The sequence below is a fragment of the Dermochelys coriacea genome, chromosome 1 (genome assembly GCF_009764565.3).
Source record: "Dermochelys coriacea isolate rDerCor1 chromosome 1, rDerCor1.pri.v4, whole genome shotgun sequence".
Taxonomy (NCBI): domain Eukaryota; kingdom Metazoa; phylum Chordata; order Testudines; family Dermochelyidae; genus Dermochelys; species Dermochelys coriacea.
In genome coordinates, this window is record NC_050068.2 from 329,367,681 (window position 1) to 329,383,681 (window position 16,001).

Here is a 16,001-nt window from a genome sequence, read left to right on the forward strand (position 1 = left end):
GGTTTTACTTTAGAAAATGACAACAGATGTTGAGGCCCATATGTTAGAACAATGTATTGCTGAAGAAGATCAGCTTTTTAAGGAGCAGGAACGCTGCAGAGATGAGTTAGCCCGTCTTGCACGCCTGACTCAGGTCAAAGCTGATGAGAGGGAACAGAAATCTAAGGACTCCTTAAAAGCACAGGTAAAAATGTATGGTTCATCTCACTGGAAAACTGTTCTTCAGTAGATTAGATTACATTACTTATCAATAAAATGATCACTCAGCATAATCTCCTGCTCCCACATCCCTTGAGAATTCTGTCATAACATGAGGTTTATATCATGACATTATGTTGTTTCATTGTCACCTTATGATATAATATAATAACAGTACATCAAAATGTCATCATGCCAGAATGCAATGTGATGTCACCTGATTTCAGGAGTCACAAATGGCCTTCAAAACAAGAACAAGCTATAAAATAATGGGACAGAATATAGATACCTCAGTCTAGAAATTCAGATCACAGAAGTTGCATATCATACTCCAAAAAGACGTAAGTATCCAAAGAATACTGATCGTCCTTCATTCCGAATGCAGGGTACAGTCCAAATTTTTCTGACATATTGTAGAATGTAGTTCCTGATGTTACTTCTAATATAAAAGAGCAAACTAGAACAGAACATAAGAACAGCCATACTGGGTCAGACCAATGGTCCATCTAGCCCAGTATCCTTTCTTCCAATAGTGGCCAATGCCAGGAGCTTCAGAAAGAATGAACAGAACAGATTAATCATCAAGTGATCCATCCCATGTCACCCATTCCGAGCTTCTGGCAAAGCGAGGCTACGGGCACTTCAGAGCATGGTTTTGCATCCCTGCCCATCCTGGCTAATAGCCATTGGTGGACCTATCCTCCATGAACTTATCTAGTTCTTTTTTAAACCCTGTTATAGTCTTGGCCTTCACAACATCCTCTGGCACAGGGTTCCACAGGTTGACTGTGCATTGTGTGAAGAAACACTTCCTTTTGTTCTTTTTAAACCTGCTGCCTATTAATTTCATTTGGTGCCCCCTAGTTCTTGTGTTATGAGGAGTAAATAACACTTCCTTATTTACTTTCTCCACACCAGTCATGATTTTTTAGACCTCAGTCATATCTCCCCTTAGTCGTCTCTTTTCCAAGCTGAACAGTCCCCATCTTCGTAATTTCTCCTCATATAGAAGCTGTTCCATACCCCTAACCATACTCTTTTCTGTACCTTTTCCAATTCCAGTATGTCTTTTTTGAGGTGGGATGACCAGATCTGCACACAATATTCAAGATGTGGGTATACCATGGATTTATATAGAGGCAGTATGATATTTTCTGTCTTATCATCTATCCCTTTCCTAATGATTCCCAACATTTGGTTAGCTTTTTAGACTGCTGCTGCACATTGAATGGATGTTTTCAGAGAACTATCCACAATGATTCCAAGATCCCTTTCTTGAGTGGTAACAGCTAATTTGGACCTCATCATTTTATATGTATAGTTGGGATTATGTTTTCCAATGTGTATTACTTTGACTTTATCAACATAGAATTTCATCTGCCATGTTGTTGCCCATTCACTCAGTTTTGTGAGATTCCTTTGTAACTCTTTGCAGTCTCTTCCTTCTTACTGTGCCTTGGGTTGCTGTCTGCAATTTACTGGCACTGTGACACTGCATATATGCTATGATGTTGCATAATTCATGCCAAATACTAACTTCTGTTCATAGAAACAACCAGGAAGGCCAAAATCTATCTATTTGGATTTTTGCCAAGTATATAAGAGTGCCTGTCCAGTGCTCTTGGCACCCATGACAATCTTTTAAAAATGCTTTAAATAAACAGATACATCAGTTTCCCCATATAGATCAAAATAACCCAGTAAAAGCATAAATATAACCACTTAATGCACCACACCAGACTTGCTGTCCAGGGCGGGGGGGGGAGGGGAGGGGAAGGAGACAACAAATGGGGTGGTTGCCCGGAGGCCCGGGTGATTTAAAAGGGCCTGGGGGCCCCGGGCCGCCACTGCTGCCTTGGTAGTGGCGGCCAGGAGCCCAGGGCCCTTTTAAACCGCCACAGGGCTCCTAAGCGTGTCTGGGGTGGCGACCAGCAGCGTATTAATGCCTGGGCCGACAAAGCCTAGACCTAGGGCGGCAAATTTGCAGGGGTGGTATAATAGCAGCCAGAGACTGTTTGCGCCCTCCTCCCCAGTCCTCACCCCAACTCCACCTCTTCCCCAGCCTCTTCCTGCCCCATTGGTCCCCTTCCCCAAATCCCCACCCCAGCCCTGCCTCCTCTCCTGAGCGCGCCGCATTCCCCCTTCCCCCTCCTTCGCGAAGCTGCTTCACGCACAAGCGCTGGTAGGAAGCAGGGAGAAGCAGGACCCGGCGGCGCGCTCAGGGGGAGGAGGCAGAGGTGGAGCAGAGGAGAGCTGGTGGGGGGAGGGGTGAAGCAATTATTTCTGGGCTTAGGGGCAGCAAAATCATTAATCCGCCACTGGTGGCGACTGCTCCAGGCCCTGCACTTTGTGGGGCCCTGCAATTGGCCAGCACAGTCAGTCCCAGAAATGATGGGTCTGTCCTGGAAGTGACGGATTTGTCACTTCCTCTCCGGGCCCCGCACCCTGCTAGGGATGGCCCTGGTGCCTGGAATTGCTGTCAGCAGGCCTGCACCACATACACAATGCCCAGAGTCCCACACTACATCCAGCCAATCCACCCAACTCCCATCTTATCATGGGCAAGAAAGAAAAGAAAGGCCTTGCAGGGCACCTTGAAGGTTAATAAATTCGGGCGGTTACAGTTCTGGAAGTAACTAAGTTCAGAAGGTCCAGGGCTCTAATGAAGAACCTAGAAATGTACTTTTCCAAGCAATCGTCCATGATTGTTTGAAAGCCAGGAAAGAGTAGGGACCAGTGCAAACCCAGACTAAAGAAGTTAGAGAACTTCAATTTTCTTCCTGCCAGGAGTCCAGGACTCAACTTCAGACATGTCTTTACCAAACAGTCACATCATAAAGGAAATGATAGGCTGAGGAATGGAAACAGCAGGCCTCAAGACAGAAGAGTTGCGAACTAGTTGTCCTTGCCAAGTCTCGTGAGAAATGGGAGAGAGAGCAATAGGCTTTCTTTCTCCACCTCCTTCCTATAGATCTTTCTTGTGCTGTCATCATTTCTGCTTTGCTCTCTCTTATTTCTCATCCTTTTTCTGAAAGGTGAAGAAAGGTGGAGGTGAAGAAGGTGAAGGTGAAGAAAATTTAGGTGCCAAGGTGCTTTAGAAAATCCCACTGGGTGCCTATCTGCATCTTCGAGTGGCTAACTACCTTTAAGAATGTGGCCCAAGGTGACTTCAAGAAAAAGAAAGAGTGCTGAGAGATGGAAGTTACTCCATGCTCAGACAAAGAGAGGCAAAAAGATTGAGGGAATTAGGGCACTAAGTAGCTAAAGGATACAGAGCTCTTTTGCCTCCTTGCTTCCTCACAGGCAGATGATGCAGTATCAGGAATCCTGCTGAAATGAGAGTTAAAGACCTAATTTGGATAAGAGCAAATGGGGCATGTTCATTCCTAGTACAACCCTACTGATCTCAATGAAAGGATTAATTTTGTCCAGTGATTTACAATATTCTCATTATTAACCAATCCTGCAAGGTAGTCAGCTTCCCCTGAAAGGTGTTGTGTACCCTCAACTCTCATTGACGCTAATAGGAACAGAGGATATTCAGCAACTCTTAGGTGTCAATCAGCACTTTGCAAGCTGTATGCTTTCTCAAAGAAAGACTGAAAAATGTTAAGATGCAGTATCAAACTATTATCTTAACTACGGTAATAATAGTTAATGTTGTTGAATGACTTTATGTAAGTGAATTGTGTTTCCTGAAATTGTTAGCAATTTTTGAAAGGAAGGTTATTATCCCTCTTTTTGTCCTTCATGGTTACTCTTCCACTAGTAATCAAAAGACTAAAAGACATCTCTGATTTTATTATAGTTAGAACAAAATGTGAGTCTTTAGAATAATTTTCCTCACTGCTTCCTTCTTATCTATGAAAATTCAGTTTTTGTAACGTCCTGTATCATTTAAATGACATAAACAAGTTTCTTCAACTCAACTTCATATTTGGAATTTCTTTTCAGATCCTGACCTATCAAAAATGTTCAATGCTATTTATGTTTCAGATAAGGCTCCACAACATTATTAAAGAGATAAAAACAAAGGAACTTGAAATAAGGGAATATAAGAAGAAGAAGAAAGTAATCCAAAGGCAGTAAGAGAATTATAACAATACACTAGAGGAAATAACACTTTTTCTAAAGCAATAACCCATTTAAATTATTTATGTATAAGCATTATAATAACCATTTCCTTAAATACTTGCATTTTTTCAGACTCAAAGGATTTGCTAAAATGTATGATCTTATTCGAAATGAGAGAAACAAATGTGTAAACCTGGTGCAGACTGCTCGCCAGAAAACAACTGAAATTAAAGAGAGAGCAAAAATGCTAGAGAATGAGATGGAAATTTTAAGGAGCAATGTTATAATTAAAGAAAGGTAAGTGTCAAAGTAAATATTTCCTTTGAATAACATTCCTGGATTCCTTTAACCTCTGAAGGCTTAGGATATCATTATTTATCAATGTATGGTGTTGTAAAGTGGGACTTGAGGCAAAACTTGCCCCATCCTCCTCAGTCACAGGGAGCTCCAGATGCTGGTGTGATTCCATTGTGTGTAGCAGGAGGCAGGATCTCAAGAGCCCGTTCAGGGAGTCTACACTCACTGTGAACTGTGGAGCTCAACTCTTCCATTTGTGAATTGTGGCGCTCTTCTTGTATTTGCAACTCTATACAGCTGGGTTTGAGAGTCAAGTGGGTCAGGGGAGGAGTAGAATAAGGACATTGGATCTGCCTCTGTACATAATCAATGGCCCTTGCACTGCTTAGAGCTAGAGCTACTGATGCTTTAATAGCTACACAGTGGTTCCACCCCAAGATTCGTTCTTACCTGGGTGACATAGACCTGCCTGGTGCCAAGATTATTTACTTAGTCTTTGCATGGGAAACAGGATTAAACATCATATTGTCATTGGCCTGCTGCAGTCTGTGCAGTTTAGGGAACAGATGTATTGAATGTGTCCCCCAAGCAAATAGTTCATCCATAAAATATTTAATAATACTTTGTACTTCTGTAACAGCATCTATCTCAGTTTTCTTTACAAATATTTAAATAAATCTCATAGCACCTTGTGAAGTAGAGAAGTCGTATTATCCCTACTTAGATGAGGGGAAACTAAGGCAGAGAGGCTTAATGATAGTCTATGTCACGAAGCTACTCAATGGCAAAGTCAAAAATAGAATCCAAGAGACCTAACCATGAGATCACACTTCCTCCTATAAAGCCTCTAGTGTCTGTTAAGATTAATTTCTTTATAGCAGAGAGAAATAGGTATTTGAACTAGCAATGATACTCACTCCAGATGGAGTAAAGTAATTCTAAATACCATCTTATTAGCAATTTAGAAGAATGGACTTTGTGGAAACTAAAATCCAACTCATCAGTGAGGGAGCATCATCCAGTGGTTAGAGAATACAGATCTCTGGGAATCATGAGTTCCAGTTTTTATTCTCATTCTGCCTCTGATTCGCTATTTGATTGTACTTTAGCCACTCAAACCTCTCTTTACATCAGTTTACTCATCTGTAAAATGGGGATGTTAATACTTTTCTCTCTCATGAAAGTGAAGTGAGGAATAATTCATGTTTGTAAAACACTTGGAGATCTTTGAATTAAAGGCACTAGAATAGTGCAAGACATTATTTCAGTATTATTATTTAAATAGAGTTAGACTTGATGTACATTTAGAAAATTTTGCATCAGTGTTATTTCTTAAGACTTTATCTCCTGCGGCACCCTGGGAGGCAGAGAATAGCCATAGTGCATAGCCCTTCTCTGTGCCTGACACACCTCTTATTCTGAGGGGCTGAGAATGAAAGAATTGTAGAGGCCTTATCCAGTTCTATACAGAGTTGGGAGGCCCTCTGCATAAGGGGCATTCTTAGAGGGTTGTTTCCACCCCTTTTAATGCTCCTATGTACTGCCAGAGAGGTGTAAAGGGCTTTAGTGTAACTGAGGATAAAGGCCAAGTTCTGTTATATTAAGTGAATTGAAATTACAAAAATCTTTCCATTTTCTCTATTGCTTTTATTAAAGAAAACTGCAGAAAAACCTTCTGAAGCATTCAAATAATATTGCAATCAAAGACAGCATCCAAAGTGATGTCTGCAAAATTCTTGCAACTCTGCAAGAGATGAAGGAAAAGAGAGAGCAACAGTTACTGGATGTTGACAGACTCACCAATATGCTCACCCACATTGAAGAGGAAATGGTGCAGCTACGTAAAAAATATGAAAGCGCTGTTCTGCATCGAAATGAGAGGTAAGAAACAGGGTAATTTGACACATAAAACACCTTGCGTCACTTCCATGACATTTCACTTATTTAAAATGGTAACCAGCAATTGATGAAAGACGCCATTTCTTCATAGGATCTAGTTCTGGTGTCCATCTGCAGTTTATTGTTATAGATAGGGTTGCCGACTTTCTAATCACACAAAACCGAACACCCATGCCCCGCCCCTTCTCTGAGGCCCTACCCTGCTCACTCCATCCCCTCTCCCTCCATTGTTCGCTGTCCCCCACCCTCACTCACTTTACTCACTCATTTTCATTGGGCTGGGGAGGGTCCCTTTTTGACCAGGTGTTCTGGCTGAAGATACTGTTGTATTTTGCCTATACATATAAACTGGCCATAGTTTTATGTTTAAATTTTGAAATGGAAAATAGTCCTGGAACAGGCCTACCATTAGCCAAAGTTATTTTTGTTTGTTTCCTTGTATCAACAGTATTTTTAAAAGCAGGAAACCTTCTAACCAGGAATGCTAGATACCTGGAATTTGGCCTCACTAGAATGGCAATATCTGCATTGAGGGTGAGAAAGCGATGCATTACAATATATAGTTCTTTGGCATTTCTTCATTGGTTACATTGTACAACCCACAGAATAATATCTATAATAACAACTGTATTGGCTGTTGAATCCCCTGAGAGCTTAATATCATCCTCCCGTTTGTGTATAAGTGCACAGATGTGGTATGAGAAGGCACAAGAGATGAATATCATTGACCAGAATAATCCATTCTTTAAATAAACTTCCATGGAAGGTGTCAAGGTTCTTTCCCCACTCTGAACTCTAGGGAACAGATGTGGGGACCTGCATGAAAGACCCCCTAAGCTTATTCTTACCAGCTTAGGTTAAAAACTTCCCCAAGGTACAAACTTTGCCTTGTCCTTGAACCCTGTGCTGCCACCACCAAGCGTGTTAAACAAAGAACAGGGAAAGAGCCCACTTGGAGACATCTTCCCCCAAAATATCCCCCCAAGCCCTACACCCCTTTCCTGGGGAAGGCTTGATAAAAATCCTCACCAATTTGTACAGGTGAACACAGACCCAAACCCTTGGATCTTAAGAACAATGAAAAATCAATCAGGTTCTTAAAAGAAGAATTTTAATTAAAGAAAAGATAAAAGAATCACCTCTGTAAAATCAGGATGGTAAATACCTTACAGGGTAATCAGATTCAAAACACAGAGAATCCCTCTAGGCAAAACCTTAAGTTACAAAAAGATACAAAAACAGGAATATACATTCCATTCAGCACATCTTATTTTACCAGCCATTAAACAAAAGGAAATCTAACACATTTCTAGCTAGATTACTTACTAACTAACAGTTGTAAGGCTGCATTCCTGATCTGTTCCCGGCAAAAGCATCACAAGACAGACAGACCCTTTATTTTCCCCCCTCCCGATTTGAAAGTATCTTGTCTCCTCATTGGTCATTTTGGTCAGGTGCCAGCGAGGTTATCTTAGCTTCTTAACCCTTTACAGGTGAAAGGGTTTTGCCTCTGGCCATGAGGGATTTTATAGCACTGTATACAGAAAGGTGGTTACCCTTCCCTTTATTTTTATGGCAGAAGGCAATAGAATTGTCAAAAAAGTATACTGGGAGACCAGCACATAAGTTACGTTTACAGCTCTATGTCCACTCATTATTACAGATATGAACATTTTTGTCATTGGTTAATAATACTGTAAAGGATTAAATAAGGATTTTATGAAATCTGTGCACATTTTCAGAGATGATTGCTAGTGCTAAAATCTGCCACTTGCATTCTTGAATGGAACTAACATTGAATGTGAATGGAAAATTTTAAAACCTGATTTTAACTTTTAATTTTGGGTCTGTTGCAGTGGTGTTTTGCTCATAGAGCGAGAGGAAGAAGTATGTATTTTCTATGAAAAAATAAACATTCAGGAGATGATGAGTAGAAATGGAGATATTGAGATGCAAGTCATGGATGAAAAGATCAGATTTTTGAAGCTGAAGCTAGCTGAGAAAAAGAGACAGATTGAGTTGTCCCTGAAAATGCTGCCAATGAAGAATGCCTTGGATGCAGATCTAGTGGTACTTCAAATTCAGGTAGGTGGAATTAGAGAACTAATTTTTGGGAGGGAAGGTTTTATTTTCATTTTTTTAAATACATAAATTATTTCAGTTTGTACTACTCTGTTTTCTGATAAAAGAAATTAAATCACAGTTGTGGGAATTTAAATTCATTCCATATGAAAAGCTACAGTGTGAACAGTATGGTTGACACAAACGGACAAAATGTTAGGTACCAATCCAGTAAAGCACTTAAGCACATGCGTAACTTTAAGAAAGTTTGTAGTCCTATTGACTTCAGTCAACTCACACAATTAAACTTGCACACTTGCTGAAGTGGTTGGGGCCTAAGATAAGAATAATGTTGCTTTAAACATCAGCATGGTTAAACTGTAGGATAGGCATAAGGCATCATGTAAAAACAGGCACTGTCTGAAATTAGTCAAAAATGTATTGGCTGTGTCTTTTTTCAGTCTTTCCACTTTGCAAAATAGTAGCTCAATTCACTGAAAATACTTGACCTTAAACCTACTCTGGAGACTATGCTGCCTACTATGATATAATCCATGTACATGTTCCCCATACAAAAAACAGAGTTTTAGCTCTCATTACAAAATGACATTCAACAATTAACAAGCTATAGTGTTCATCATTGTTGTGGACATTCTTCCTTTGCTTTCTGAAATGGCTCATTTACTTCTGACCTTATCTCCAGATGGTAATCTTTTCCATATATATTCTGTTTGCTTCTGTACAGAATTGTAATTTATGGTGCATCACTGATGCTAGTAGTTGCATAGACTAGAGATTGTGACTCATCGTAAGATAGCACTGTACTATTCTATTACCTCTGCTCTTTTAGGGAAATTGCATGTACAGCTAAGAGAATACAGTTTTGCATAGTGCCTTTCATAAAACTGTACCCCAAAGAACTTTATAGGGGTACTGTAATTAATTGAGTTACAGAGTTACATAATGAATAGAAGGAGTGAGAAACTATGAAAATAATCCAGAGGGAATAAAGATTTTTCAGCTGAGATTCAAAATGATATGGTAAGTCAGTCAGGCAAGTGCAGTAACAAAACACACAGGTGTTGTTTCCTGAACTGAAGCAAAGACAGTTGTGAAACTTCTGTATACTGAACTACTGTAGCAGAAATTGTAAACATCCTGTAGCTTCTCCTTCATGATGACGCTTCTTATCGAACATAAAGGTTTATTAAAGGGAGACTATTGCTGTTTTTTATTTAGTTTCTCATATAATAAAATCAGCGTAAAATCAGAAAGCAGTGAAGCATAGTGGGCATGATATTAATGACAGGGTACAGTTTCAGAAATTTTCCCAAGTGGGAGATTGTTCCAGTGACCAATGGCAAATAGAGTCATCAGAATTTTAAAAGCAAGAGGTCATGCCCTCATATTGTTCTTACTGTAGGCCAGTTGATCCAACTCTCTCATTACTTCTGCCACTTTCTGATGTCCCAATTAGCTCTTCCGGAGTCAACACTCCTCATCTGATATTGACAATAGGCACTATCTCTGGTGAGACACATTCTATTTGTTTTGTTGTGTCTCCTAGATATGGATGAAAACTATAACCTGGAATCCAAACTCAGAATTTTGGGGTGGGTTGCTGAATTTGAAACTCTGGACTTGATGTGAATCTGTTCCTGAGGCTTTGGTCCCTGGTTGAGTTCAAACTCATAAGTGTTCTAGTATCTGGTTCCAGTTCAGATGTACCCAAGTGTCTTTCAAGAACAGTCATTTGCATAAGATATTGACCCAATGCAGTGGATCCAAATCTGACCCTTCATATTGATTCAGCCTTGAATCCAATCAGTGACACCAAACCAAATTCAGTCCCTGAGCCAGCCCCTTGTCTCTAGGAAAAATGTTTTTATAGGTAATGCACTGGACTAGGCTTTAGGAGTTCTGGGTTCAATTGCTGGCTCTGCCACAGACTTCCTATGTGGCTTTGGACAAGTCACTTAGACCCAGATCCTCAAAGATATTTAAGCTCCTAACTTTCATTTATTTCAATGGAAGTTAGGAGCCTAAATACCATTGAAGAACTTGGCCTTAATCTCTCTGTGCCTCAGTGCCCTATTTGTATGATAGAAATAGCAACATGTCATTTCTCCCACCCTTTGTCTGTCTTGTCTGTTTAAACTATAAATTTTTCAGGATAGGCTCTATCTCTTACAAGCATAACGAGACCCTGATTTCTAGTGGGGGTTAAATGCTTTTATAATACAAATAATAATACTAAGTATCTCTTTTCTGTGTTCTTTTCTCTGTTTTTTCTTTCTTCTGTTGCCTGTGATCTTCTCTTCCTCTTTTCCCTTCTTCATACTTCTCAACCTTTGCTACCCACTTTTTATTCCAACTCTTTACTATTCTTCCAGTCTTGACTGCCATCCTCTCTTAAACCCACCACTTTTCTTCCTCTCCTTCTCACCCTTGCCACTCTCTCCACGTGCATCTTTAGCATTAGAGTGTGATAGATTCTAATGTCTAATGCCAGATAAGCTACTAGCAATAGAGATCAGAAACTAGTAGCATGCCAAATATCAAATAATAATCATTAGGATTAGATGCTTTAGTTACTATCAGTGTTAGGCATCTAATCAGGGCTGGCCTTACCATGAGGCAAACTGAGGCAGCCACCTCAGGTGCCAGACTGTCGCGGGGAAGAGGGGGGTGCCACTAGGATCCAGAGTGCCCCCAGGTATAAATACCATACAACCTTTAATTGGAATTGCATATCCAGGGACTAGTTCTGCAGACTGAAGTGAGCCATGAGCACTAATCTGTCTTCATGCATCAATGAGAAATATTTGGCATTAAATGGTAATTGGTCCAAAGTGCAGACCTGCTGAGCCACTTAGTGCTTAAGGAGACAGTTTCACTCCTAAGCCAGCAAAAAGGGACTAACCTGTGACATCATTTATAGAGTAGAGACCCACTCCTGCAAACTCTTGAGTGAGCGGTCTCTACTCACATGAGTAGTCTCATCAATATGGATTGTGCAGATTAGTAGGTTTACATGACTGAGACCCAGATGTGAAATACAACTGGAACTGTAGCTACATCCTGTTATTTATCATAGACTTGTTTTTAAATTCTTCTTTTTTGCAAAACTCAGTGTATTGTTGTGCTCATGTTTCTAGTTAACTAGCATCAAAAATATTTCTCAATCCCCCTGTGGTCCAACCCAAATAATACACGTTTGAAACCAAAACATGATTGGACAAATGAAGGGACAGCAAGCTTACATTTTGACTTGTCTAATGGCTAGTTCCCTTTTTTAAAAGTTTTAAGATTCTTTTCTGTGCTGCTACTTCTTGGAACAGGAAGAGGTGGATGCTGCCTTTTCACAAGAAAAAAGTGCTTAAACTGAATGTTCTGGTGACTTTCCATTATCATAGCAAAAAAACAATGAGGCATCCAGTGGCCCCTTAAAGGCTAACACATTTATGCATCACGAAAGCTTATGGCTAAATAAATGTGTTAGTCTTTAAGGGGCCACTGGATGCCTCGTTGTTTTTGTGGATACAGACTAACATGGCTACCTCTCTGATACTTGGTATCATTATCATAGCATCACATCTATCAGCTCTCACAGATCTGTGTTTGCATTCCTACACATCAAAAAACACATGGCCAGCACTGAACCTCCAGTGAATCTATTCCTGGGGTTAGGCCTAAATATTTCCTCATTTATGGTAAATCATTGTGGCTGCAAGAGCCAAAGACAATGATCTCCGTCTTAATTTTTCACCTGAGAGTATATGGATTGTCTTTAGACCTAATTATTTGCATCATGTTTATGTTAGTGCTGAAAGATTAATGTCCCAACAGATTAACCCATGATAGATTACTATAGATATACCAAATATATCATGTTGCAAAAATGGACTAATACTGTATTGCCAATCCAGCAAGTTCAAACATCAGGAGGTAGACTAAAAAGAATCAAGAGATGGCTTAAAAATCATGAGATTTACAAAAATTAATCACCTCTCTCTTTTTGTCTGTGATCAGCTGTTTTTAAACTCTCATCAGGAGCCCCCACCACCATGTAAATGTACATGCCAGATGGAAAAGTTAACCTGAAGTGTACACAAAATGCACACAAAAATTGGCAGATCACCATCTGCCTATTGTCTCTGAATTTGTATGAGGGACGTGTTCTCCCCAGCATCCTCCTCTCATAATCCCAGAGAAATCTCTTTGGCAGTCTCCTCAGCTCCCGTCTGTGCTTCCACGGAAACCAGTGCCAGGTCCCTTCCTACTTCTTTCAGCTTTTCCCCAACACTGAACTCTACCTTCTGCTGGACTTTACTCCTATTCCCTAATCATATGGCCCTGCTGCCGGGGCCCCTCTTTGTCTCTTGTCGCTGTCTTGTGTCCCTTGTCAACACCCCCACAGCCCTTGCCTGTGTCACTTGTCCTGGCCTGTGTTTCAGCTAGCTACTTTTATTGCCTCCCATTACCATTGGATCTGCATGCCTTCCAAATATTCAAAAACTGAGCTCACAGTGGCTCTGTCCAGCCTTTAGGAACAATAGCTTGTGAGTTTACAGGGTTTTGTTTGTGTGTCTGTGTGTGTAACTTATTGAGCGGGAAAGCTATGCCGAAGAAATGAGAAGTTGGAGTCTGTGTTGTGCCTCTTGGACAGGAGCCCGACAACGTTCAAGGAGCTGAAGATGTGAACTGCTGTACAACTTGTAAGCATTAATAGCAACATCACTAGCGTCAGTGTCTCATTTTTATTTCTGCTATTCAACTTTTTTTTTTGCCTCTTTCCTTTCTGGGTAATTTCTGTTACTGGGTTTCCACAAGTACAGACTCTGAGGCATTTTCCCTCTCTGCTCCAAGTAATACAGGTGCCAGTAGAAAGACAACAGGCAGCTGAGGCCAGAAGAGGAGGGTTGGCCTCAGCAGTGGCACATATACTTCCTTTGTTGTATTTCGTATTGTCTATGACTAGTCCCTATTCCCACTCCTGGGGACAGGCAATGGAGAACAAGGTAGTTCATCTCAGACACAGGGCTGTTGAGCTAGTCCTCATCTGCTGGGTACAGAGTGACCAACGTACCGAAAATATGGTGTATTTGCATGATTCGAAAAATGGTCTGGGGATAAAGAGGGAAATGAAACCCGCACTTTCTGGTGAAGAGAAAAGAGTTTCCATCGATCCAGGGTTTGCCTGAGAGCCATGGTGTCCTCGCCTAAAGAAAATTCTCACTCTAGTAATCTCACAGCAGCCTCCCCTTCTGCCCTCATTCCATCCTCTGTGTTCTCAAGGGATCTGTTATGGACCCCCAGCCACTCCAAGCAGGAAAATTCTCCTTTCTGCCAACACCCCAGCTAGCTGGACTTGGTGTCAAAGGAGGCAACTTTTTTCCCAAACCTCCCAATGAGTACACCAGAGGTGCGGGAGTGTCTTGTAACTCAAATGGCTGGCGTCATGCACGTTGACATTCCAGAGGCATGATTTACCAATAGAAGAATCCCAGGTCACTTTGCTGTGTGGGAGGAAGGCCTCAACTGAACAAGTGTTTGAAGATAAGTTTGAAACATGAATAGCTGTTGGGGTGGCCTGTGATAAAACACAAATAAGGCTAATTCTGCCCTGCCAATCTATCCTATACCCCCTCATTAACTTCAGTAGGGTTCTTAGTGTATAAATCAGCCAAAATTAGACCAAAGCATCACTAAGAACATCAGTGACAGGTTTCAGAGCGGTATCTGTGTTAGTCTGTATCAGCAAAAACGTGGAGTTCTTGTGGCACCTTAGAGACTAATAAATGTATTTGGGCATAAGCTTTTGTGGACTAGAACCCACTTCATCAGATGCATGGAGTGGAAGATACAGGAGCCGGTCTAAATACATGTATGCAGCTGATGAAGTGGGTTCTAGCCCCCGAAAGCTTATGCCCAAATAAATTTGTCAGTCTCTAAGGTGCTACAAGGACTCTGTTGTTTTTTTTAAGGACATCAGTATAATTTATGAGATAAGACTATTTAATTTCTCATCTGTGATTGGCTAGTTCATTTATCATGTAACAATGACTTTTTTTGTTTACTCACCAAACTGGTTGTTTAAAACCACCACAAACCTGACAGTTATGTTTTCTTGTTTGGTAGTATTCTCAGTGCAAGGACAGAATTAAAAGTCTGGAGAAACACTTTTCTGATCCTGAGGGGAAGAACAGAAAGCGAACCCTGGAAGGAAAGGACCCATCACTACCTGAACTGTTCGAAAAGATTGAAGAGGTAACACCGCATATCTGACAACAGAATTTATCACAATAGATGGCTGAATTACCCTAGAATTGTGGTTCTCAACCCACGGCCCATGTGACATCATTAGGGGCCATACAGATCGAATAGATAGTGTATGGATGCAGCCCACATATAACAGAGAGAGCTGCATATGCAGCCCCCAAGGGTAAACAAATTGAGAACCACAGCCCTAGAAAAATGCAAACAGTCTTTTATTTTCTTTTTTATAAAACTTCTACATGGAGAGTTTAAAAAATTTTGAGTTATGCTTTTGGCACGGCAGCACGGCCCACAGCTGTCCATGAAAGCTGTGAGGAGCAGCTTGGCATAGGAGCAATCAGGGAAGAACACAGCAGCATTAATGTGAGCCCACATGTGCCCAGTACTGTCAACCCCAACCAACCTAAATCCGAAGTCAGGTCTCCAATAGAAAAAAAAAAGTGGCTTAAAAAGCATAAGACTTTTTTATACAAATGTATATTTTGCATTCTTTTTATTTGCTTTCTGGTTTTTGAGACTTTAGGACTTACTTTTTTCAGGTTTTTCTCTACAACCATGAAGAGCTAGAAGGTTCCTTTTGTTTTAAATTAAAGCAGTAATACAGAAACTAAATAAGCTCTGTACTGAGACTTGGAGTTAGTGTTAGAGTTGTAGTCTTGGTCATTCAGGAAAGGATTTGTTCTGAATCGTGGTTATTTATGCTGTTATTTATTTACACAATTTGAAAAAGTTGTCAAGTCTGTAAAAATGTGTCTATTGCAAAGTGATTGTGAGCAGATCTTACTCGTGCTCATTCACCGTTGTATATGGGTTTGTTCTCATTACAGTTAGAAATACAGCTGGTACAAAAGGAGGAGAAATTGTTGGAGAAGGACTTTATTTATGAGCAAGTTTCACGGCTAACAGATAGACTTTGTACCAAGACAGAGAATGGGAAGAAAGACACGCTGATATTAGCAAAACGGGCAAGTATCAGATCAAACCCTTTGTTTCCAGGCATCCAATATGTAACTAAAACTGCTGACGTATTTTATTTGTGGAAGCGAGAACTAGGATGACTTTTATACAAACTTTTACTTTATTTACAATGATTCATGGGACATTACAGGCAACTATTTACAGTTGCTGCATATAGCTGCCTGCAGATGACATAACTATAGTTGTAAATAAGTGAAATACCATGTATTTACTTG

The 16,001-nt window shown here is 40.5% G+C and overlaps 1 protein-coding gene across 5 annotated transcripts in view; it reads left to right on the forward strand.

The window, feature by feature from the left end:
- Window positions 1–16,001, forward strand: part of CCDC146 (coiled-coil domain containing 146) — a 109,673-nt gene that overhangs the window by 90,077 nt on the left and 3,595 nt on the right. For 3 of the 5 annotated variants that reach the window (XM_043497539.1, XM_043497528.1, XM_043497544.1), the window contains 7 exons: window positions 14–184; window positions 4,153–4,283; window positions 4,405–4,569; window positions 6,226–6,450; window positions 8,325–8,553; window positions 14,671–14,799; window positions 15,636–15,773. In XM_043497539.1, the coding sequence (XP_043353474.1) occupies window positions 14–184; window positions 4,153–4,283; window positions 4,405–4,569; window positions 6,226–6,450; window positions 8,325–8,553; window positions 14,671–14,799; window positions 15,636–15,773 (1,188 nt within the window). The remainder of the gene's footprint in view (window positions 1–13; window positions 185–4,152; window positions 4,284–4,404; window positions 4,570–6,225; window positions 6,451–8,324; window positions 8,554–14,670; window positions 14,800–15,635; window positions 15,774–16,001) is intronic. The other 2 variants (XM_038387186.2, XM_038387184.2) reach the window with 1 other exon arrangement.